We start from the raw sequence: 24,823 nt of genomic DNA, 5'->3' as shown, positions 1-24,823 counted from the left end.
GCCATCTTGACAGTGCTGACCTTTAAGGGAACAGAGCGGGAGAGTCCAAAATGGAAGAAGCTATCACAGGTCATAGCTGTGTTGCACCATCCACATTTATTTAACCCTCCTCTGTCGAATTATAAACTTAAGCTTTCAAAATGAGGAATGGTTTGCAAAGAGGAGTCAATGGTACAATTATGTCTTTTAAAGAAACTGTGAAACTATTCTCACGTTTGCAACCCAGCTAACAAGCTTGTTGACTGACAGTTAGCTGACAACAAAGCCTTTTCCCCCTATCCAAAAAAATTCTGTTGAATCAAATGATGTGTGCCATGGTGTGCTTTACATTGTGCAAACATTAGATACAAACCACTGAATGAGAGACACCTCTATAGGGTCCAAATGTGTCACTGTGTGTGTGTAGTTTTGTGTCTCCATACGTGTGAGTGCTATTTAGAGACAATGAGATGAAGGCCCCAGGGACCGGCTAAATGAACATGGTCATCAGTCTCTGACTACTTGCTGCTGTCAGGACCATAGTCAGGGGGGAAAGGGAGTCAGAGGGATTTGATTCGGGGGATATGGACAATATCTGGGTTGAAATGTGGTTGTGGTGATGACATTGGATGGGCACTGTTGAGTATTGAATATCACCAAGAACTGTAATAAAATGACAGCTATGGAACAATAAGCTTAGGAAGGTGATCTAAGCAGAGGGATGAGAACTAGTTCAGTGAGTGAGTAAATCTTCTTTTCTGGATTTGAGCCAAATGTTGAGGAACAATCAAAAATCCTGCTTTGCTCTGAAAATAAACGAATCATCCAATCCCAATCCAAAGAGGGTTAGGAGAATCCCTCCAAATGTTTCCCTCATCTACACTTGTAGGAGGGCTCCTGGTGCCCAAATTTGATGAATGGCAGGTAAATACATTAGGGGTGCAATCCTGTTTGAGATTAGGGCTTAAAAGCAGGTGCTAATCTAGTGGTAGGAGAGGCAGGAGGGAAAACTTAATCCCTAGTTCAGCCACGCATGATACATTTTGATTAAACATACCCTATTTCCATGATTTGACACCTGAATATGGGCTAATATTCAGCATGTTGTGCATTGCGGTCCATGCTCTTGTTAGAAAAACACTGTCAGATGGAAAGCTAATAGGTCACTTGCAGCAAATAAGTGAATGATAATGAGTGCAAACAAAAGACTTATTGTTTAACTTTGAGAAAATCCAAACAGTCCACAAATGTTAAATCGCTTTATATCCATAACAAATTCCTTTTTTATTGTATTCAAATGAAATCCTGGAGACAGACAGAGTGCACAATTATTCCAACAAATCCACATGAGTGGTTCTCAGGATTAATTTGTCTTTATTGTAAGCCATGGCGTGAGAAAACTAAACAGGACTTGCATAAATGATACATCTATTAGCTGTGGAGAGCGTCTATGAACTTGTAAATTTCACAAACACATCCTTCCAGACATACTTTCATGAAGAGAAGTCCTTCTTTTCATGGCACTAGGTTTTTATAAAAGGTGAAACAGGAAACTGGATGGGATTACTCCCATATTGCTATACTCTCTCTCTGTCTTTAATCCCCTTGCAGAGAGTATCCCTGTTCAAACCCTGGATAACAGATTTATCTGGGATAACGTGCTATGTCGTTACATAGTCTCCCTCCACTCAGAGGCCACGGGGAGCAATAATCCGTCTCTCTTTACAACGGGGACGGTAAACAATGCTAGCAGATGTGTCTGGAAGCCTGTGGAAATGAGGGCAGACTTTCCAGCAGGTAGTCTTAATCTCTTGTTTTCTGTGTGTGTCTCTCTCTCCATCACACACACACGCACACACATACACACACACACACACACACACTTTGTCTTTCTCTGCACTCTCTGCCTGAGTGCCAGGACATTAACCTATGGTCTCTAGTGGTTAGAGTCCAGTGGCTTGACTCTGTGAGGTTGGGTGCAATCAGCAGTGAGTGTGTATTGGTGAGCATTCATGCATGTGCGTACAATTTCTCTGGCCGGAGTGTAATAATACATTTTAATGGTACAAAACTGTGCAGAAAAATACATCACGCCGCTGGTTCTCCTTGTAAAAGCCGAATCAATATGGAATGTGTGGTATTCATGCTTCAACTGACTGCAGACGGGTCAATACCAAAAATGCACAGAGACGCGGAGAGAGGCTCTTTGCAATTACAATTCATTATTATTCCATTAGGATCCATAGAGAAACACTTCTGTCGATACAGAGCGTCATGCAGCACCTGCAGGCTTGTTCCAGCTTCTGAACAAACTGTAAATGTTGTCCGTCCTTCCATGCGAAAAGCCTTCATCCATTTAACTGTGTTAATCTTGTAATTTAAAGGGGTTAGAGGGTGTGGCTCAGCTGATTAGCCCGACTCTGCTGCACTGTGGACATGTAACCACGCTGATAGTGGGGTTGGAACCAGCAGTAGGGCATTTGGGCAGATTAGGGTCGGCCTAGCAAGCCTCCTGCCTGTTCTTGAGCTCTGGAGGGGGCATGACAAACCAAAACCCCTGAGCAGGGCATTGGAAAGTCAACATATAGTGAGGTAAACAGGTCAGTGAAGGTCACAACAGACAGGCTTCAACAGACCTAGGTACAGTACGGCATGTAGCCACATCTAAAGACAAAAGTGTTTATGGTGTATAATGGTCCCACAAAGAAGATGCAAAAGAGTTGCGGTCATACCTTATTTCTCCATGGACTCTGTGTCCTTTGCTTGTCTTTGTAGACTCGAAGTGATTCATTGTACCAATTTGGATAACAGTGCACACTTTCAGACGGTCTCTCCTTGAAGGCATCCATAGTGTTGCACTCAACTGTACTCTTGAAGTCGATTTTACTCCTGAGCGAGAAGTTCAAATCATGCCTAACTTTCACACCTCTGCACACCATTATCTGTGTAAGCGGGAGTGATTGTTGCATTGTCTTTGTTGGATTTCGGACACTGTTAGATTACCTAACAAGCCCTTGATTTAAAGCACACAGAATTTTGAATGGAAAGACAGTAGTGAAATAATAGGTCTTGGGTAAGATGTGAAAACTTAATGGACACCAAGGCTACAAATCAGAGAGACAGAATCCAGTCTCAAGTATGACTTCCACTACCTACTGGAATTGTGTGGCAGTTCATGTTGACTGGATTGCTCTTCCTCATGGCAACAGGTTCAGACGTGATAAACTGGTGGTGGCTGAAAGCTGGTCAACAAACCTACTCTCAATATGTGTTTCAGCAACAAGGAAGTGTTCTGACTCTTCATGTCTTTTAACTTCCTGTCCCAAAATTGGGATGTGTCACATTGTGTAGATTGTCATCACCTAAATTTTGCCTGTCCTGTTTTATAATGTACAAAGGGAAGGACTGACGGAGCTTGAAAAATTTCATACAGCAGTCTGACAAACATCGACGGCTATTTATGTAGCAGTGCTAATTAGATTAGCTCTTCCACAGAGCTCTGTGGGCAGATGGTCATATTAGTCTTTTATTATGCTAACACACAGTCCAATTTTCCATGACGTGCTTATTATTAATAATTTTATGAATAACAAATATATATAGATTGCATAGTTTGGTGAAAAGTTGTCTTTTAAGTCATAGTTATGAATCAGGTTCCAGACCAACAAAGCAAATTGTCAGCTGGTTTCGTGATTGTTTGTGGCAACTGCAAATAATGTTAAAAATAACCTGCATCTTCGTACTAATCATTCATTATTTTTCACCATAGAAACATCACGCACTGCTGCAACACAGTTGAGTGAGCGTAACTTTGTACCGAAGGTCGTCTTTTTAATCCAGTATCTGTGTTGTATATGTTGTGTTCGAACTTAACTAGAAGAGAATTTTAGAGGTGGTGCAACCGCATCTAAAGACGCAGTTAGTCTGGATAGCAATTCTCCCTGGGTGGCACAAATTCAGGGGAAAGCCACGTCATGTCTGCACAAGTTAAAAATGCTAAAACGTTTGTAATTTACCATGAGGTATTTGGTGACTTCACTTCAAGGACATATGGAGACTATAAAAAAAATGACCAGAAACTGGCGGGAAACCAAAATGGAGTTCCCGGACAGATTACAAACTCTGCACACACATGTCATGCTTTTGGTGTGTTGAGCTGGCTGTGGCAAACAATTGGTGGACTGGGGGGGCTCTTCCTCATTAGTTTACCCAACTCTGGCCCCCTTGACTGTCTTGGTCCCCACTTCCACAGTATGAGGACCAGAGCTGATTGCAAACAGTCCAGTGGTCAAATTTGCACGAAGTTAGAATGCGATCAATGTTCAGTTGGAACACACCTTAAAAATTATTTAAAGTGCTGAATTTTCAAAATCAGCTTTCGGCTCAGCATATTAGCTTCAGGTCACCGTTAACAGCATTCACTACAGAATTGTTAGCTCGGTGTCGCATGTTTATTACCAAAGTGTTCATAGGAGTAACAGTTTTGACTTCTCCCCTTAAGTTCTTTAAACACTGGTTTGTACCTTCGGCATTTTTTAAAATCAAAGAACCAGATACTTTCTGACACAGTTGCTTTGTGCTCTTTTATACTCAAGCCCTTTCAAGCCTTGGAAGTGCTCCAACTGCCACTCACCATTATTGTCAGAGCAGAAAATGAAAACAACTTGTACTTTAGTAAACCACCAGACACTGACAACAAAAGTTTTTATCTGTCCTTTAGAAATTATGACAAGTGCTAAAACACTTTAATTACAGCGTGTCTTAACGCTCATTTCTTTCTGATTTCACTTTAAGCATGTTTCTGTTTGCTGTAATTGGCTCATTTCAGCACAGTTCTTTGAGATTGGGAAATAATAATGAATAAGAGCAGATGTAGCTGTGGTCACGCAGAAACATTCCTCTTTGCAGAGATGGATAACACTAAGTATGTCAGATGTTTAATAGAAGGGTGAAATGGGAGTAACCCCTCTGCATTTACCTCCCATATCTAAGAAATGAATGTAATAATTCACAGTAGGTTTTAAAAAATGCCCATATAAAACCTGGACACAACCTACAGACTTAATTGAAACAGCTCAGTGGATCAGTGGACTATGACCTGTATTTTACAACTGCACAATAACCTCATTGCAACTACGACATGGAGGGGGTCACAGAAGCACCTAGCTCATTAAAATCAAAACCATATACACATGAAAAGGCCTGAGGGCTCACACAAAGGAATTGCTCACAAACACGCACGCAAGCACGCAAACACGCATGCACACACAGGAACACACACACACACACACACACACACACACACACACACACACACACACACACACACACACACACACACACACACACACACACACACACACACACACACACACACACACACACACACACAGGCACACAAAGCCGTCCTCAAAGCAACATAAGCAGAGCTTATCCCTTCTTGGCTCTGATCTGGCACCTCTCATCCCTGTTCACCCTATGGGTCAAACGCACCCCCACCCACCCACCCACCCACACACCCACACACACACACCCACACACACACCCACACACCCCACACACACACACACACACACACACACACACACACACACACACACACACCTACACCTACACTTACACACTCACAACCACACACACACTCACTCACTCTTCATCAGGGCATTGGTTTCTTTGCCAACGTGTGGATCAATGACAGGTGGACAAGGTGCTGGGGGAGCAGGAGGTGCAGGCCTCTGATCTGGGTGTGGCCCTGGCAAGACTCAATGACCCTACAGGCCTCCAATCCAGGGACACAAGCAGGACATCAAGGCTCTTCAAGTGAACTGTAGACATTAATTACTCCACCACTAAATTGCCTATTTGTTCCAGATCAAGTTGAACAGAGACTTAAATATACTGTATAAAATGTAACTTCTCTGCATTAAAATGTTTAAAAACAACAAGACCTATGTTAGATATGAAATCTCTGATTTTTATCAACAAAACATTATCATCACATCAGATTGCACTGACATCTAAAGAGGCGCACTGTGGCATTTTGCGAAGTAACTGTGTCAGTCTAGTCTTTTCATAAATAAAGGAACTTGCTGGAGACCCAAATGACTTGGTTAGAGGTCAGTTAGCGTCTGACATTCATCTTTGCGTAACCAAAGAATTATTTTTTTTTCATGTCACAACTTGCGAACATTTGTTGGCTCTAGCGAGCAAATATGATGCACAATCCAGTGAAAAATCGAAGCTAGTAATAAGGCTAACTAATAAAACAAAGTAAGCTCCTGTATGTAGTCAGTAATGTGTGTGTGTGAGAGAGCATGTGCCCTGAATCATCAGTTGACCATATGAGTTAAAAGTACAGATGTCCTGACCCTGAAAAAGGTACATTAGCATATGAAATTCCTGCTGTTTACCACGGAATATGGCAAATGGTCTGTACTTGTAAAGCACTTTTCTTTCTGCCACTCAAAGTGCTTTTACACTACATCCCATTCACACACATTCATAAATTGATGGAACAGCCATCGGGAGCAATTTGGGGTTCAGTATCTTGCCCAAGGACACTTCGACATGTCAACTGGAGGAGCTGGGGGATCAATATTATCTGGTGTCTGGCATATATCAAAATATACAATGCACTAGATATATGACAGATGTGTTACATGTGTGAAAAATAATAATTTTGGATGACTGCAGTGTCCAGTATACATGTCACTCATACAAAACTATGTTATACAGGATTGAATTAAATAATAGGTATGATTTATCAGCCACACACAATCATGAAAAGAGAAATGAATGTAATAATTCAACCTACCTACAGACTTAATTGAAACAGCTCAGTGGATCAGTGGACTATGACCTGTATTTTACAGCTACACAATAACCTCATTGCAGCTACGACATGGAGGGGGGTCACAGAAGCACCTAGCTCATTAAATATATCAAAATATGCAATGCACTAGATATATGACAGATGTGTTACATGAGTGAAAAATAATAATTTTGGATGACTGCAGTGTCCAAAAAAGAGGCTCTGCACACATGTTTGTGATTCTTTGTAAGCATAACATCGTGATGTGTACTTTTTCAGTCCAAAACCGTCAGTCAACCACCTCTATCAGCTGTTGCCAAGTAAAATTTGCAGTACTAATTAAAAAGTAACGTGAGCTGATCTTACCATCTGACCATCCACCATCTTGCTAAAATCTGGGCTTTGGCTAGTTGCTAATTCTGCTCTCTTATTTCTTTGATACTGAACATTTTCCATCCATTCCCTTTGCACTTTTTAGCACAAAAAACAAAAACAGCTCCTAATGTGATCTCCTCATTAGCTCTCAGTGATTCTGGTTTGTTTCTACTCCCATGCGTGCATTTTGGTGTCTTAATGTTAATATTTGTTCATATAGTTTCACAGAAAGATTAGGAATATTTGAGAGTAGGTCATTTCAGATGAGATCGATATAATAATAATTAAAAGAAAACATGTCACGTGGTAGGCTACTAGTGGCAGATCAGTGGCAGAAGTTCACCAAAATCACAAAATTTCCTGTCAATTTCCTGTATCTGCATTGCTTAATGCCACTAGGGATAAGTATGAAAGTATGCTTTTTTAGCAATTTGGCTGACACTTTAAGAGCACCACAAAAACCACTTTGGCATGGCATGTGGTGCTGAGAGATGTTACTGCCAGGTCCTTATGTTTCAAATGGATGGTGAGGGCAGCGGTCAGTGAGTGTGGTTCATTAGTTTGCGACTGTGATTGGCTTGCAGGTATAAGGCTCTCCACTGAGTGACTTATGGCTGTAATTTAGCCTTGATTACATACACCATTACTTTAACTCTAATTAGACTGTCACTCAGGGGATGAAGGGTGCAGACAAACTTAGATGCAAGGTTGATGACAAACACGTTGATTTTAAAGATTAAAACGGAGAAGAAAATGGACGACATAGACTGGAGAAGTCGCAGACATCCAAACAATTATCAGAAGTGACAGCCATCGAAATATACATTGGTTGACGTTCAAGATTAAAAATATAAACATTTCCAAACCCTTCCAATTTCACACATTGTGATGCAGGACTGTATTAATCAGCTTGCTCTGGCCCTGTGTCGGATAATGAATTACTCCGGCCCTGACCCCAGGGTCACACTTTTATAGACGACCACTTCATCACGGAACAATCCGCCAGGCGACTGCAGACAAAAGACACACAACCTCACCTGATGACCTTGTCTCATGATCCATGGAGGGAGGTTGGAAAATAAAATAAACAGGGCATGAGAAGAAAGATATGGATTTATACACAGGCACTTTATTATGTCTGTGTATAGATTTGGCTCTGCCCCACTTCATAAATGTTTGTCACGTCATGGTGGAATAAAGGGATACTTTAGGGTGACTTTGGTGGTAAGTGTTATTGAGTAATAGGGGCCACAAAATGATTTTCTTATTTCAGGGTCAGTTGAGCACTGCATAGAGTTTTTTCAGGTCTGATACTTTAGAGTGTTATTTAATTACAAAGTCATCAGACTTTTAGGGGGGTATGTATTTACATCACTTGGTTCAGTAATCCCTCTGAAACTAAAGTAAATCAAAAAATACATAATTAGTTATGAAAACTCCACCATAAACAGAGCACATAGGCTACTGAGAGAAATCTTTATTTTGAAAAAGTGTGTTGTGATGTGCCTCGCCCGAGTGTAAAGGTGGTGATCGTTTTCTATTTAGCCCTGATGAAAACGTCAGAGTAATGGCATGCAAATGAATTTTCCGTTGCCATAAAGTATTTATAATGACACGCCTCACACATTATACTTAACGTTAATACAGTTTCCAACTTATCTGGCGATCGGCTGTTTTCTGTGTCTATAGCAAGTAGACAGCACAAATTACACAAAGTTTTATCTTGTCGAAAATGGACGGCAGATCTGTTTAGTCTCTCATTGCAGGACAATGCAGTGGTTTTATGGCACGGGTCACATCTGCTATGGGATAATGACAGGGGTAAGCCAAATGGAACATGAAGTATGTGCGCATTTGTGTGTGTGTGTGTGTGTGTGTGTGTGAGAGTATGTGCATGTTCTTGTGCACGTGTGGTTGGAAGGGGGATGTAATGAGTCTCCTATGAGCTATTATCCGTACCTTAGCTCTGCACTCTGCAATAATAAAAGCCAACATTGCAGAGCCCCCTAACAGGAGACTGCAACACAGCACGTGCCTCTGTGAACGCAAGTGATAAAGCATCCACTTATGAAGTAGAAAACCTCTACCTGGATCAAAAACATTAAATCAATAGAAAGCAGTCAGTCTTTTACAACATAACATTTTTGTCATTTCTTTAAGAATGAAACCATATTTTAGTTGCTGTTGGTTAAAGTGGTTGAAAATCTGATAGGAAATCAAGTGGAATCACTGCATCTCACACTGAAGATTTTGAGGTCATTTCTGACTGATGCCTAATTTGCATTCACACAGACTGTCCTTTGGGGTCAGGATCAGCCAACTATTGGCAGCTGCACTATGTAGTCTAATACTGTCTGACCACTAAGCCAATTATGTGATCAGTCTTAGTGCAGAGGGTCAGCTGAGTGTAATAACCCCAGTTCCAAATGGCACCAGTGACCCACACTTGTTTACCTACTGATGGATCCATTCCTGGATCCACTGATCAGAGCATTTCTAGGGGTACAAAAGGGTTTCTATGACTATTCATTGTAGAAGCAATGTTGTCAGGTGTGCTATTACATGGCACAAAGTTGCAGCTGATAGAACACAATATGTGCCAGAATCTGAATTAATCAATCATATTAGATGAGAATGATGAAGGCACACATGAGGTATGGGACCTCGTCTGCGCACTAGATCCATCGCATCCCAGGTCCCCCCAATAAATAATAGGCTACTGGATTTATATGTGCCTCAGGCCATGACCCTCCAATCTACGGTATCTAAGGAGAGAGAGGGAGAGAGGAAGCCAGAGAGAGAGAGAGAGAGAGATCCCTGAACACTCGAATCCCCGTGAGATGAGCCGTGGTGGAGAGACGCAGAGTAATCCTGTGGAGTGAAAAGAGAAAGATCCCCAGAGCAGCCCGGCGCGGATATTAGGGCTTTATTCATCGCCCCACGTTGCCAGGGTGGGTGAGTAAGTGGGCGCATATTCTGGATGTCACGCAAAAACTTGTTTTGCTGATTTACTAAAGCGGACTGGCTGGCTGGTTTGGGGTGGGGGGTGGGGGGGTGGGGGTCTCAATGCGCTCCGGACGCGCAACATGAAGGAGATGGAGAGCGGCGGAGCCACTGACAGACTCTCCAAGAGTTAGCAGTGCGTTAACGGCGGTAGAGTATGAAGGGATGTGAGCTGAACTTGTGGTAGAATGGCACCTTATCTCACATGGATCTCTGAGGGATGGCAGCTTTTCACCACCACCACCATCCGAGCGCGGACCTGCGGCGGCTCTTCCACCGGCTCACCATCGCCTCCTCTCTGAGCATCCTTTGCTTCTCCTTGGTCTATCTCCTCACCGGATGCTGCGAGTCGGAGCTGATAGAAAACTCTGAGATTAAGCCCCCGACGCGCGAGCTCCTGGTGTCAGGGTCAGGATGGCCACACGAGAGAAACGGAACCAGCCTTGCCAAGGAGGTTACCACCTCGGTCGGCGAGGGCGCGTTCAGCGGTCATCCCGGGCTGGATGCGAACAGCTCGGGGAAAGAATGGACAGCCACTCGGAGGTTACCCCAGGCGCTGATCATAGGGGTTAAAAAGGGAGGCACCAGAGCTCTGCTGGAGTTTCTGCGGCTACACCCGGACATCCGCGCCCTCGGATCGGAGCCGCACTTCTTCGATCGGCATTACGCACGAGGACTGGACTGGTACAGGTACGCACACATTACGCAGGGAATCCACTCAGTAAAGTCATTGAATCTTCCACCGAGTGTCTAAATGGTATTAATCTTTGTTTTTTCTTTCCTTTTATACAATTTATATACTACAGTTAAAGGATAACCTGTGTTATTATGGCTGAAGTATGCACTTCGCTCCAAAAAGCAAAGCAAGTCAGATGTTCTCACTCAATTGTTCCCAAAATGCAACTCAAGGCTACGCTGAAAAACTTGGTGACTGACTCTCCTTGTCATTTAAATGATGGACTTTCACTTGAGTCCAGCCTTTTGTGTAATTGTGCAAGTAGGACGTTTTAATATCATTGTAATCTAAGTCAGGGAGCCAAACAGGAGCCTCCAGCTTCTTCATGAAGAAATGAATCTCTTTGTGTTGTTTGCATACCCAAACATATCCACAGCTATTCCGCAGAGGTTTAGGTGACAGTCAAAGAGACTCTGCCATCTGGCTATGCCAGTCTGTGCATGTGTACATGTGTGTGGCTGCCTTGCTTGCTGTGTGTGCTTGTGCATGTGTGTGTAGGCCTACAGTAGGGAGAGAGAGAGAGAGAGAGAGAGAGAGAGAGAGAGAGATGCCTTGCAGGATGAGTTCACACAGAGCAGCAGAGTAATCATCTCTGGAGCCTGAGCCAGATGTTACTGTTGTCATGTGGCTTTGTTCTCAGCCTGTTCCATGAAAACTTGGAAATACTCTGAAAACACGCACACATGAATGAGATTCAGGGAAACCAGATTCAAGTCACTCAAGCTGCTTGAGGAACATTTGGGAAGATAAAGACAAGGTTTTCAACAGACACATGATTTCAGAATTCTGGCCTTCGTTCATTTTTTTGTAATTGTGCAGACTGGAAGTGCACGCACCTATAGAACTACAAACTGCTCCAGATTTGCCAGATTAAAAGTGCAGCCAAATCTGGACTATGTGGTGGGCTGTTAACCAGCTTACAGTATATTACTGGGGCTCAATAGTGGCATTGGCTCAGCGCTGGCAGCCTCTTTTGCACGTCAGCAACAATTTAACCTATGACAGAGATAAAGAGAAAGGATAAATTTCCGCTTCCTGGATGGTGTTCTTACATTGATGTGACTATGCACACAGACAGATGGAAAAAGACTACCGTGCTAAAGCTGTAGGATGTTGATAGAGCTGAAAATTTTTGAGAATCTGGAGTTAGTGGATAAACCATTGTAGACTCTCCTGTCTGCCAGCATGTGCAGCATGTCTGCTACATGTGTGTCACACCAGGTGATGTGAATGTGACACCAGATTGTCACGTCTTCCCCTCGGGCCAGATGGGGCTCGCTGCATGTTGAGCCACTTGACATCACTGTCAGCTCTGTCAATTGACCTCTGACTCCAGGTCACTTTACGCTGGGAGTTAATGATGTGTTCACTCCACTTCATAGCAAACAGCACACACCCAGAGTACACAGACTGACAAAGGAAATGTGTCATTGTTTTGGTTGCTCGGACAGACAAAGTCCAAATTCAAAGAAGTTTGAAATTCACATACTTTACATACTTTATCCAGTCTCAGCATATTTTCTTGTATCTTAGAATATAACACTGGTTTATTATAATTTGGGTGTTATTTTTGTATTTTTGTCATTTAACATTTGAAACCATGTTAAAATCCCATGTGAAATATGTAAATCATGTACTTTACACATGGGAAACGTAGTTTTGGAACATTTTGTGGTGTAATGCATAAAGCCTTGTAAATTTACATGTGAGACCTAAGGGATTACATGTGGAATACATAAGTTTTCCACATGTGCTCTACATGGTACCACATAGTACAACATGTCTTACCATGTTTCCGACATGAATAATAGAGGGTAAGCGCATGATGTCACAGAACGCATTTACACTCACTGAGTGGCAGAAAGACGAGCAGCAGTGTTAGCTTGAATCAGCTAAAACACAAACAACACCTCTAAAATGGGAAAAGAGCTGGACCACTGGTTCTTTGGTAAGCAGTTAGGATCACTGTTGAGTCTGACTGCCTTTAATTTGAGCAAATAATCACTTGTTTTACTCCCAGTTTGCTAAACGCAGCCATGGTAACAGATGTTTTGCCACTCAGTCCAGCGTGTTCCGGAAGGGGAAGTGACATCACCGCATACCCTCTATTGCATAAAAACACAAGCGGTCAGCTTGTTAACAGTTTAGCCAGATTACTAAACCACTTTATAGAGATGGAAAATAAAAAGTGACGCCCCCAAAATGTTGATATCATGTTGTACAGGAAAACCAAATATAAGATCAAAGTTGTACCAGAATGTCAGTCTGTAAATCGTGATGGGAGAATTTTGATACATTGCAACAACCTACTAGCTGAGCAAGCCCCAACGGTGTGTTACACCTGAGTTGAGGGCGTTCCAGTACAACAGATTTAATTCGGAAAACCAAGATTAAAGCCTCTGGACATTGTTAGCAATACCAGTTGATAACAACGCATTACGCTGTATTTAACACATACAAACAGCTTTGCAACAAGTCTACAGATATAAGTTGGACAGCACTGTGTATGACAGATTTAATGAGACACAAATAAGACACAAGGGCGATAAACAGTATATTGCTACAACTTTAACTACTGTTGATTCCGGGAGCAGCCATCTTGGATTTTAAATTAGGGGTTCTCCTGACTTTCTTAGTTGGAAATCCAACTTAAGGGAGCATTGCAGTCTTCCTCTAGACCACACTGAGTTGAGTTTTTCCTAAAAATGTCACTCTGGAAACATTTTAGTAGGGATTTATTAAAAAAAGACATTTGTTTTCTTTTAACTCCGGTAGCACTGAGCAGTGGCTTTTTCATTATCTGATGTTTCTCCAGACAGATATTCTGAAGGGAGTAGGTAGTAGTCTTTTGCTGGACGACCGACTCACATGTTAAAGAGATTAAGGGAAAATTCTGCAATAAAGAAATTGGAGAGAAGCTCATATCGACAGGATCTTTAAATGTGGTTTTACTTTTGACAAAGTCATGTTTGCTTGAGTTATCATGAAGGGTAATATACTTGCAAGGGAGGTTAGCCTGCCACAAGTTTTTATTTAGCTCATTTCTTCTAAAGTAGAATACTTTTGCAATGACAAAGCACTGTGCTGCTTTGTCAAAACAAACATGTAAAATAATAAAGACAAAACAAAAACAAACATACACTGCTGTACTGATTACCTTACAAGTACAGTAGGCAAGCTAGCAAGTTAACTAGCCTACTTGCTTTGGCTCTCTCTTGACCCTCACCAGTTTGGGGGTATAATTTGCCTTTGTCTTTTCTTCCAAATAATTTTAGCTACCCTGGGCTCTTGTGTAAAACCTGTGATTGCTTGTCTGCTTGTATACGTACATTGTCAGTATTACTGATATGAATTATGGCCAAAAAAGAAGAACAAAGGCAAGTTGTAATAAACCAAAATCATCCCTTAAAGCAAGAGTGCACTTGATAACTGATATCACAAAGCAAATGGAGGGCTAGCTGTAGCGCCCACTGAGTCAAAATTACATTTATGTGCAGATGCTTTTTTTTCTCTCAAACCCTATCATGGGCCATCAAAGAGGATCAGATATAATGTATCTTCCTCAGAATCACTCCTCCTCTATCTGAGAGTAAAATAACATTTAGCTTCACCAGGGCAATTGAGATCAGAGCCCATGACAAAGATCCACTAATGGTGTATGGAGCGGAGATTGGATCAGGAAAAATGCTGCGATGAGCTCCGAGATGGACTGGAAGTTTCCTCCTTACTGTGCTGTCTGGGATCGATAGCTCTATCTCCACGCTTTGACCTTGGGTTGACTCCAGCATTAGAGCGGTTAGCGTTGGTCAGCTCGGCTTCTGTTACAATTAGCAGGAAGCTTTATCCTACATTGGCATAATCCCCCTGCATAGGCACAGAGGGGTCATGTTACACACAGCCTTTTCTCTCTCTGTAGCTCTGGAAGAATCCATTAAAATTGCTCAGCTGGAAATTCACATCTCACTCGTGATGGTTTCTTGCTGAAATATGGCATGACAGGTGAATGGTGGAAAAAAAGGGGGAGATAAAATATAGGATGAAGAGATAAGGCTTGGGTGGGCTGGAGGTTAAAGGGTGAAGTCAGTGTTATAGCAACTTCACACATCTCCGCTGACCTTTGCTTCAACCAGAGGGGACTGTCATCAGAGCTGGGCTTGTATGTGTGGTGTGTGTGTGTGTGTGTGTGTGTGTGTGTGTTTGTGACTTCTCCAGGTTCTGTCACAATCTGGAGACCGTTCTGTCCTGGAGAAAGTAGGGCAGGTTGTATATTGTTCTTGAGGTACAGCACGATTTATCGATATATTATTGACTCTGAGTTACTGGCAGAGCCTTAACCTGATAGGTTGCATAGCCAGTGTTTCTGTTCATTTCCAAGAAGTCACAATAAAAAAAATTACAGAAAACAAAACAAACAAAGCAAATCATTTGTGTTTTGGTGTTTTGTAGGGCTATAGAATTCATAAAAATCACAACATGGCCTAGCCTACTGGAATTTTCAAATGGCAGGAGATGCAATAAAATTAATATTGAATTAAATATTGTTGTGCTGCAGAGATACCCTGGCCTACACATCATATTCTACAGACTTAAGAAAACATCTTTGTTTGCTACAGATCCTTTGAAAAATCACACCATAATCATTAAAATATGTTTTTCACTGAAATTCAGAATAATTGTGTAAAAAGGATCATTCCCTCCAATATCACTAAGGCAAAATAATTGCAATCAGCCCTAGTGTTTTGTGTAGTATTTTCTTTCAGTTTGAGGAAAAACTATTAATTTCAGCAACTTCCACAATATAGGACAAATATAGGGCAAGACAGAGCTATCATTACTCTAAACTTTGATATACTAGACATTAGACAGTAGATTTACGACAAAATAATGTCGTAATACTCCTTGCCTTAGGGAAATAACGTTAGGTTACTACTGTAGGTAGTAAGCTCATTAGTCAGACATGCTAACGTTGGCAGCTTACATTAGTGCTGATCTATCCTTACACGCAGTTTTTTTGGTTTAGTAAAAGCTAAAAAATTGGTTTCTCCCAGTCTCGCATATTCATTGTTTATCTCTTTCATAATTTGTTTGAGTTATTTGTTTTTCTGGATATACAATTTGACTGCCATTTCTCTTTATTGCAAAGGTTATCCAAGTGGCAGTCATTAGCTTGGGAATTGTAATGTGAACTGACGTGCTAACGCGAAGGGTTTTGTTAGTTTTTTCTTCAGTTTTTTTGAGTTTGTCTTGACCGTGTTTGTTCTGGCCCAACTCTTTACTTTCCTTTTAGAATCAATTTCTGTCTTTTTTCATAGATTTCAATGGCCTGCAGGATGAGGATTTTCCCAAGCTACCATATTGTAGATCGGTAGCTGGAAGTTTTCGGATGGTATCAAATAGGAACTTTTTCAAAGGAATCAGAAATGTTTTCTATATCCCATCTCTGAGGCCTCAGTAAGTTTTAATTCATTTTGAGACATGAAGCCTCTCAGGACATACAATATACAGAAGGGAGGGCAGAAATTACTTTTTAGAGTCAGCCGCTCTGATGGCACAGATTAATTTGCAATTCATATTAAACTCGTTAAGAGAGGCTTTTAAATTCATACCCATACATTGGTGGCTTTGTCCCGCTATGACACAGCACATGGTGCTACTTGTGTTTTTGTGTTTGTACAATGGAATATAATTGCCATGCAAATCACAGAAGAATGGCTGCCAAAACATTTGATGTTCAGCAGGATTCAGTGGGCGGGAATTAGCAACAAGCACGGATAGGCAGATTTTCTGATGAATCAGAATTGTTGATCAGCAAGAGAGGAATCCATTATTTAATATTTTTTGTCTTTTTGACATTTTTTTTTCTGCAGAAAAACACCATGCTGAAGTGTAAAGTAATTAAAGCTATAAGAACAGATTAGATTTTAACTACCACTGCCCAGTTTTGCGCATTGTGTGTGCAACTGGGGTTCAGGTGTGGTCTGTTCTGTCCCGGTACTGTACTGGAGGTGATCACCATAAAGCCCAGACGGGTGGGGTAATCTGGCACTCATTAAGGCCCTCCCCTGGGGCTTGGGAAGTGGAAGCGAGCGGGGGGTATGTGGCCCCTCTATGATGGATGTCTCCTGGAAGTGGACAGGGCACAGCCACAATAGACTGACCCCTTAATGGTCCCCCATACAGAGGAAATGGATGAGGGCCCCCCTCAAATAACACACAATAACAAACTCATGCATGCATACAGAGACACAAATACACACCCGAATCTTATATCTGATAAATAAGCAGTCAGGTGTGTATAATGAACACAGTCAATACTCTGCTCTTTGATTGGTTATTGTTTCCTACTTGGATCAAACATCAAGGATAAACAGACCAGATTTTACGTCTTTGATCCAAAACACCCTCAAATCCCCCTGTCCTTTGCTGCATATTTCCTACATGTGATCAAGATTGCAATTACTTCACATATAATACACACACACACACACACACACACACACACACACACACACACACACATCACATGACACAGCATGCTACTGATGGGGTTCCAGAGGGTCCTGGCTCCCCCAGTCTCCACCTGCCACTCTTGGTCCCAGCTGAGACCCAGTGCTGCATTACCATTCTCAGTCCATCCCCTTACATTTACACCAACACCTTCTCGCTTCATACACCCCAAATGCAGCACTCATCCCAATACACACAATCCCTACTGTTCCCAGTTGTACACCATCCACACCCGCATAAGCATATTTACCCTGAGCCCCCATAGGATCAATAGCCAGTGGCCTTGGCTGGCCCGAGGTAATTCACCAGGGAGGCTTGCTGAAATATTGGGAAATGGACGACAAAAAAGAGGTTCCTCAAAGGCAAACAGAGGCTTATTATAAGCTGCCGGATAATCCCTGTGTTCATCATACTGGACGTTTGATCTCACGCTCGGTAGTAAATGAGCAGTGTAAGGATGTTGGTAAAACAGGGTTTTAAAACTGCCAATTAATTGAGCCATCTTTTTTTGGGCGGGGGATTTCCTCGTGAACACATGGTGTCACCAGCCGGTTCTATTCACCTGCCACTGATGGGCTTGAATGCTTAGGAGGTTAATACCCCCTCCTCCATTCAACTCCCCCACTGTGCAGGCACCCGGGCCAACCAGTAGGAGTCACTAGTGCGGTGACAAGGAGAAGATCCCTCACTGGCTTCCCAACTGTGAACCCGGCCAATAAGTAACGCTGCCGGGAATCAACCCGGTGAAAGCCGGCAAGCACTTTACCCCTGCTACCCTGAGACTGTCCTCATCAGATAAACAACAACACTGTTTTTTTGTTAAAACTTGTAAAATGAAGTGCAGTTATACTTCATGTGACAAACAAGAGTCATTTTGTGCCCTCTCAAATTAGCGAAGGTGGAAGTAACGTGATGCTTGTTGCGTTCCAAGACTTATTTGGGAAGCAATCGGGGTGCATGTTTGGGTTAACCAATCAAGTGACTTTGATTTGGGAAACACCAACAATTGACGCTTGTTACTATGACGGTGATGTATTCTTAACCATGGCCAGGACCGTAATCTTTCCCTGACTTTGAACAAATGGTTTCAGTTGCTTAAACTTGTCCAAAGCTTAACCATAGACGCGGCAGCTCATGACTTATTTTTGAAACAGTCATATGAGTCGTACTACTTCTTTCATAAATCTGGAGTTACACAATCTGTAAAACAAGTACAAAATGCTTTTAAACGTATTTACATTGATCTTACAAATTATACAATTTTGGAAACTGCATTTCTTTTTAATTTGCCTGTGTGCATGTGACTCCTGTGTGTGTGTGTAACAGACTGTGCGGCTCCTCCTGCTCAGGGTATTGGAGTTAAAAGGGAAGTCTTCAGGCTAAGTGGTGGTAAGCGCGCTGCCTCACAGCCATCAGATCAAATGAAATCACTTTGCGTGTATGTGTGTGTGTTTTATTTTTCTTTACGTTTCAATTCATTCATTCATGACCTTGGCAATCATGACACTAATTTACACACAAAGCAACTGTACCTTAGAGACTTATTCATAAGGAGTATAATGTTAAGACATGCACAGGAAAAAAACAAGGAAAAACATCCCTCACAGTAGAAAATATAGAAAAATAAATTTTTTATAAAAATATACCTGTCTCACGCAACACTGAAGGTTGGCATGATGGTGCTGAATCGGTACTAAACACCCTGTGAATAAGCACCAAAATATTACACCGTCAGGGAGTGATCCTAAACACAAGTTGTAGACTAAGCCAGAAAATAATAATCTGAACCTTTCACACTATTTTACCTCCAGATTCTTTGTATTTGAGGGTTTGTGCATTTCTTAATAAATGTACTGTATAATGTGCTATTTATACAAACGTTATTTTATGAATTTAAATAGCAAAATTACTATTCTTCGGCTCTTCCCTCTGAAGTTTAACACAACCGATGACATTATTTCTGATTCTGAGAAAACTAAAACTCCAGTCTGCATTTATTCAGGGATGAAATGGAACTGAAGTAACAGACGTAGCCCTGGGCTCACAAAGTTTTCTATGCTGAAAGTAAGATAAGGGAATGTTTAGTTATTTGAAAAAACTAACAGCTATTATGTCTGTCAATTAGTGTGTCTGTGCTAATCTTATAGCAAAAGCATATTTATAATAGATCTTTTCTTTTGATAGTGCTCTTAGGGGCAGTAATTAGCTCTTTGTGCTTAGGTAATGGTATGGGCCTCTTGGCTCTAAGGCTATTCACAGACAGATTGCTAATGGAGGCGCATTTGTATCCAGTCCCATCATTCCTTCATCAGTCACCCACCCCTTTCATTTAAAACACTCTAGCAAAGAGAGACACACATACCCAATTGTATAAGCACACACACACAGTCTTTAAAGGGTCTGGTAAAAATCCGACACACCCACACTTTATGTGCTCAGCTCAGAGTGTTTGTGTGTATGTGTGTGTAATTTGAGATTGTTTTGTGTGTGTGTGTGTGTGTGTGTGTGTGTGTGTGTGTTAGAGCATGAGAGATGGGTCCATTGGGAGGCCAGAAGCATGATAGCAAATGTTTGACTAATGAGTGAATAATGAGTGTATGTTTGTATTTTGTGTTTGTGTTTTGCAGTGTGTGTGTGTGCGTGCGCCCTTGTGCATGTGACTCCTGTGTGTGTGTGTGTGTGTGTGTGTGTGTAACAGACTGTGCGGCTCCTCCTGCTCAGGGTATTGGAGTTAAAAGGGAAGTCTTCAGGCTAAGTGGTGGTAAGCGCTGCCTCACACCAATCAGATCAAATGAAATCACTATGTGTGTGTGTGTGTTTGATTCTCAGATTCATAAAAGTGGGGCCGGTTTGGTGTGTGTGTGGTTGGGGGGGGGTTGATGTATTGACAGGAGGTCATGTTGCAGGCACATCTGAAACCCGAGCTGATACCAGGGGACAGTCAGAGCATCCCGACCTAGCTGTATCAGCCGTGTGTCCCCTCTGGTCTCTTTTTTGTTCGTCCTTCTTTTATTGACGTCTCATTTATAACTGCTTGGGAACATTTTTATTGAGTATAGTTTATAGTTTTATGATACATCCCTAAAATTGGAGACTACATAAAAAAAACAAGGGCACCTCAGTCCTCACTCATGAGTTTTATTATTATGACAGAGGGACAAGAAGTTCAAAAACCAGAAACATACTTTGCACTATAAAACCTCATGCAATGCGGTGAAGGCAAAAATGACCTTAAAGCTGCAATAATAATAATAATTAAAAAAAAATTCATATTAACACTATATTAAATGACCATGTTAATGTGTAATGTGAAAGGTGTTGCTCATAGTGGCAAACCCAAAGAGAAATATAACAAAACCCTACAGAGTGTTTGCCATCTTTCAGCTCATTGTTTTGGTTTGTCAGCCTGCAATTTTACTGTTTTGATTGATTCTCAGTGCTCTTGTCAATCCTGTTTCCTCTACCTACCCAGCAGCAAACAACAGAAAGTCTATGACTAGTTGGCAGAGATGCTCACAAGTCTTTGTGCTAGAGTCCAAGTCAAGTCTGAAGTCACTCAAGGTTATAATGTATGAGTTAAGTCTGAAGTCTTTTGAGTTCGAGTCTCAAGTCGAGTCCCCATCTCTGCTAGCTGATGAGTGGATAGTGGAACATTTAGCAGCTCAGGAGTTGGTATACACCAAAACAGAGCCAAAAGGAGAGTGAATATTAAACTTGCATTCATCAGGTGGACACAAACAACACTCGAAATGCGTGCTGATTTTGCTCTGTCTTGTTTAGACCAGTGGTTCTCACTGGCTCCAGGGGGTCCCCAGCAAGAGAAATAATTTAGTTTCTCTGTAATTCCACACATAATGACAAAATTTATTACTATTTTGGTCATGGGTTTTATACACTTTCTGTAATAAAACATGTAAAAGCAAAAGATGGGTGACCCTGGGGCAAAATCTTTTCAGTCAGTTTAGAGGTCCTTGACGTTAAATAGTTTGAGGACCACTGGGTTAGACGAACAGTCTGCTAAGATTAGCCGTAACAACTTTATCAATAGTGTGTTTACAGCCTGTCCCACTGCCCTCAAGTGGAAAACAAAAATGAATGCTGCAATGTTTTGTTGAGCAAATACAATATTGTGGATGATTAAATCATCATTTTTAACACTACTATTTAAGTAGTCAGTTAAAGTTATAAAGTCAGTTATAAAGATTTAATTTTTTGATTTCATTCTGGACAAACCTTTGTCATTGTTTGGGGGTCTAGGTGACTAAAATCTCATATTTAGAAATCCAGATCAGTTGAAAGCCTAAAGGTCCACACCAGTGGTTTTGTCTGTTTTAATACATGTTACGTCACATTAGCAATTTTGCAAACCATGCTGCTGTTTTACAAATTTGAATTTTTTTCAGCCATTTTGGACGACCACTGATCACCATTCATATCTTAAGAAAACTAATGGCTGAACTGTAGCCATTAGTTACTAATATCAAGCTCTTCAAACTTGCTTATATTATGTAATCCATCACAACATGGAAACACCCCACACTGTGCACTTAAACGGCATTATTATAGACCTATAACGTAACATTGATAAAAATAATGCAGGCTTGATGTTCACTATCACTGACACTGTCGAAAAAATTAAAATTCTTATTGATTTTTTACTATATGGAAATGAATAGAAACCAATGGCTGACTGGAAGCTTAAGGAAAATATGTCTAAAAAGCTAAAACTGTCCAGCATGCATTTGAAAATGGTCAGCAAAGACATAAAGGACACGTGATTTGTAGTTAGGAGATGAAACTTGTAAACTGGTATGGGCCCTTAAGCTCTGTTTAAACAAGCCGAGATGCTGATTCAGAGCCGTTATGACCATGCCGCTGAGGCTGCGTGTGTTTGGTCAGACAGTCAGGTGTGTGGCAGGTGTGTTGGCAGATGTCCCCGATCCCCCGAGTCCCCAGTTGGTCCTGGGGGCCCTCTGGAGTCATTTATCTCTAAATGAGTCCCATCTGCTGTGCTTCTGGTGTGGAGGTAGAGGTGAGCAGAGCGAGGCACATTCAAGGAAAGACTCCTGTGTTTATGTAGCACGGCTGTCGCCTGCCTGTGTGTCTGGATCACTGGAGATCTACTCTTTCGACACTTTGTCACACTGAGTGTGAGTATTATGTCTGTCAAAGTGACTAATGGGGGAGTGTATTATGTGTGTGTTTCTGATCGCTGATCGTTTCTGCTAAGGCATTTTGGAGGAGTCGCATCCTTAGCTACTTCTCTGAATGATTTCAAGCGAAAGCTGTGTCAAGTCAAACAATATTAAAAAAAGAAGTAGATTTTATCACTATTTCATTCTGCCTGCGTGTCATATCAGTCTCATTCTCATGAAAATGTAAGACTACTGTGAGGTCAGCCTATAGCAGCATCCAGGAACCCTGGTACAACAATCAGATATTGCTGATGACAGAGAGACAATAATAACGTCTGCTTTTTTATTAGTATTGGTAGTAGTTTTGCCAGTAATTTGTCTTTGCAACATATTTTTTCCTGTACTTCCAGGAGTATGATGCCCAAAGCCCTGGAAGGCCAGATTGTTATGGAGAAGACGCCTCGTTACTTCGTTACTGTGGAAACGCCAGCACGGGTCCATTCCATGTCGCAGGATGTGAAGCTGATTGTGGTCGTCCGTGACCCCGTGACCAGAGCCATATCTGACTACACACAGATCATCTCCAAGACCCCCGACATCCCTCCCTTTGAGAGCCTCGCCTTCAAGAACCGCACCACAGGTACTGTACACTGCATCTGAGAGACACACCTGGTGTCTTCCTGACTGATATAATCAGCTTCACTGAAATATTTTCGGCAAAAACATGTCAAATTTTTATTTATGAACAACTACATTTTTCTGTGTGCAAAATCCTCAATATCTTAAGTATCACTTAAAAATGAAATTAGCATTAGAGTGTGAGCAAAGCAATGATGATTTTGAATAAAGAGCTTTGGTGTATCTCTGTTTTGTCTCTAGGTCAGATTGACTCTCTGTGGAGCCCGCTGTGGATTGGCCTGTATGCCCAGCACCTGGAGCGCTGGCTGGCCTGGTTCCCCAGGACTCAGATCCATCTGGTCAGCGGGGAGAGGCTCATCTCTGACCCGGCCGGAGAACTGGGCAAAGTCCAGGACTTTCTGGGTCTCCAGAGGATCGTCACGGACAAACACTTCTACTTCAACAAAACGAAAGGCTTCCCCTGCCTGAAGAAACCGGAGGGCAGCAGTAAACCTCACTGCCTCGGGAAGACGAAAGGGAGGACGCATGCCTCCATCAACCCAGAGGTGATGCAGAAACTGAGGGACTTCTACAAGCCGCATAACCAGCGTTTCTATCAGATGGCGGGCCAGGACTTTGGATGGCAGTGACCCTTTGCCTGTGTTGAACCAGATGCTTTTGTGAGCATTACACTGCTTTGGGTCAAGTCTGTGCAAATCTTCCATCTGACTGAAACAGATGCAAAGACTTGGAGTGCAAACGTTTCAGAGGACAGAGCCAATTACCCGCTTCGGACCAGCAGAGGGACATTTCAGAGACTTAATTATGAAAGGCCAGTGTCAATATATTCACCCCTATCAATGGATCATCTTGTTCAAGTGTTTGAAAGACAGCTGTGTCATTTCATTTTCATTTGGTAGGCTACTTATTCCTACCCCAGGTGGTTATATAAAGCATTTGTGTGCAAAGTTGGTCACTGTGGTTGCTATACGTTAAGGCTGTAAAAAGTTGATTGATGAAATACCCAGTGTAGCTTTTAGTGTCTCCGGTCTGCATTTTAATCCTGATGCTCTAGTTGGTAGGCTATAGTGGCACAATGAACCCAGAACAGATGAATTTTCACATTCCTGAATTTCCATAACTTTCTTTTTCTACCTGTTTGTTCTTCAGTCTCAGTGGTTAAGAATTTAAGGGCAATCAGTGCATACATATTGAGTATCGTCCTCCAAGCATTGTTCCCGAAAAGAGGGGGATGAATCTTTTATGTGGCAAGCAGCAGAGGGGTGAGGGAGAGAATCTTTATATGAGCTCAGATTTGACTGAGTGGTTTTGTATTCTTGAATAATGAATGTGGATAAATGGATGTAGGGGAACTGGCGTGCATCACTTGCCTCTTCGCCTGTTGGCACATTATAGGTTAGCATCCAACTGCAAAACCACCCAACTGTACCTTGAGAGATGTAAAGGGGCCACTGGAGGACAACCAAGACCAGGTCAAGTCAGCGAGAGAAGGTCGACCTATCACTGGCCATTTCTCTGAATGTGATGTATGAAGCTTTCAGGCTGTACTGTGTTACTGTGAGAAAGCCTGCTAACAGGGTTGTCTGTTTTCAGTTTGCATGTATTTGCACTAGTTTGAAAGCATAAAAAATAAAAATT

At 41.9% G+C, this 24,823-nt stretch overlaps 1 protein-coding gene across 1 annotated transcript; it reads left to right on the top strand.

Annotated features, from left to right (window-relative positions):
* Positions 1-10,251: 10,251 nt before the first annotated feature.
* On the top strand, positions 10,252-24,799 carry hs3st3l (heparan sulfate (glucosamine) 3-O-sulfotransferase 3-like). Its single transcript, XM_038736081.1, has 3 exons — positions 10,252-10,858; positions 22,957-23,186; positions 23,426-24,799. The coding sequence occupies exons 1-3, from the start codon at positions 10,389-10,391 to the stop codon at positions 23,812-23,814; spliced, it is 1,089 nt and encodes a 362-aa protein (XP_038592009.1). The 5' UTR covers positions 10,252-10,388; the 3' UTR covers positions 23,815-24,799.
* Positions 24,800-24,823: the final 24 nt, after the last annotated feature.

The sequence above is a fragment of the Micropterus salmoides genome, unplaced genomic scaffold (assembly GCF_014851395.1).
Source record: "Micropterus salmoides isolate LMB-PRFRI ecotype aquatic unplaced genomic scaffold, ASM1485139v1 Ms_hic_scaffold_21, whole genome shotgun sequence".
Classification (NCBI taxonomy): Eukaryota; Metazoa; Chordata; class Actinopteri; order Centrarchiformes; family Centrarchidae; genus Micropterus; species Micropterus salmoides.
Note: the sequence above shows the minus strand (reverse complement) of the source record. Positions and strands in the feature narration are given on the sequence as shown.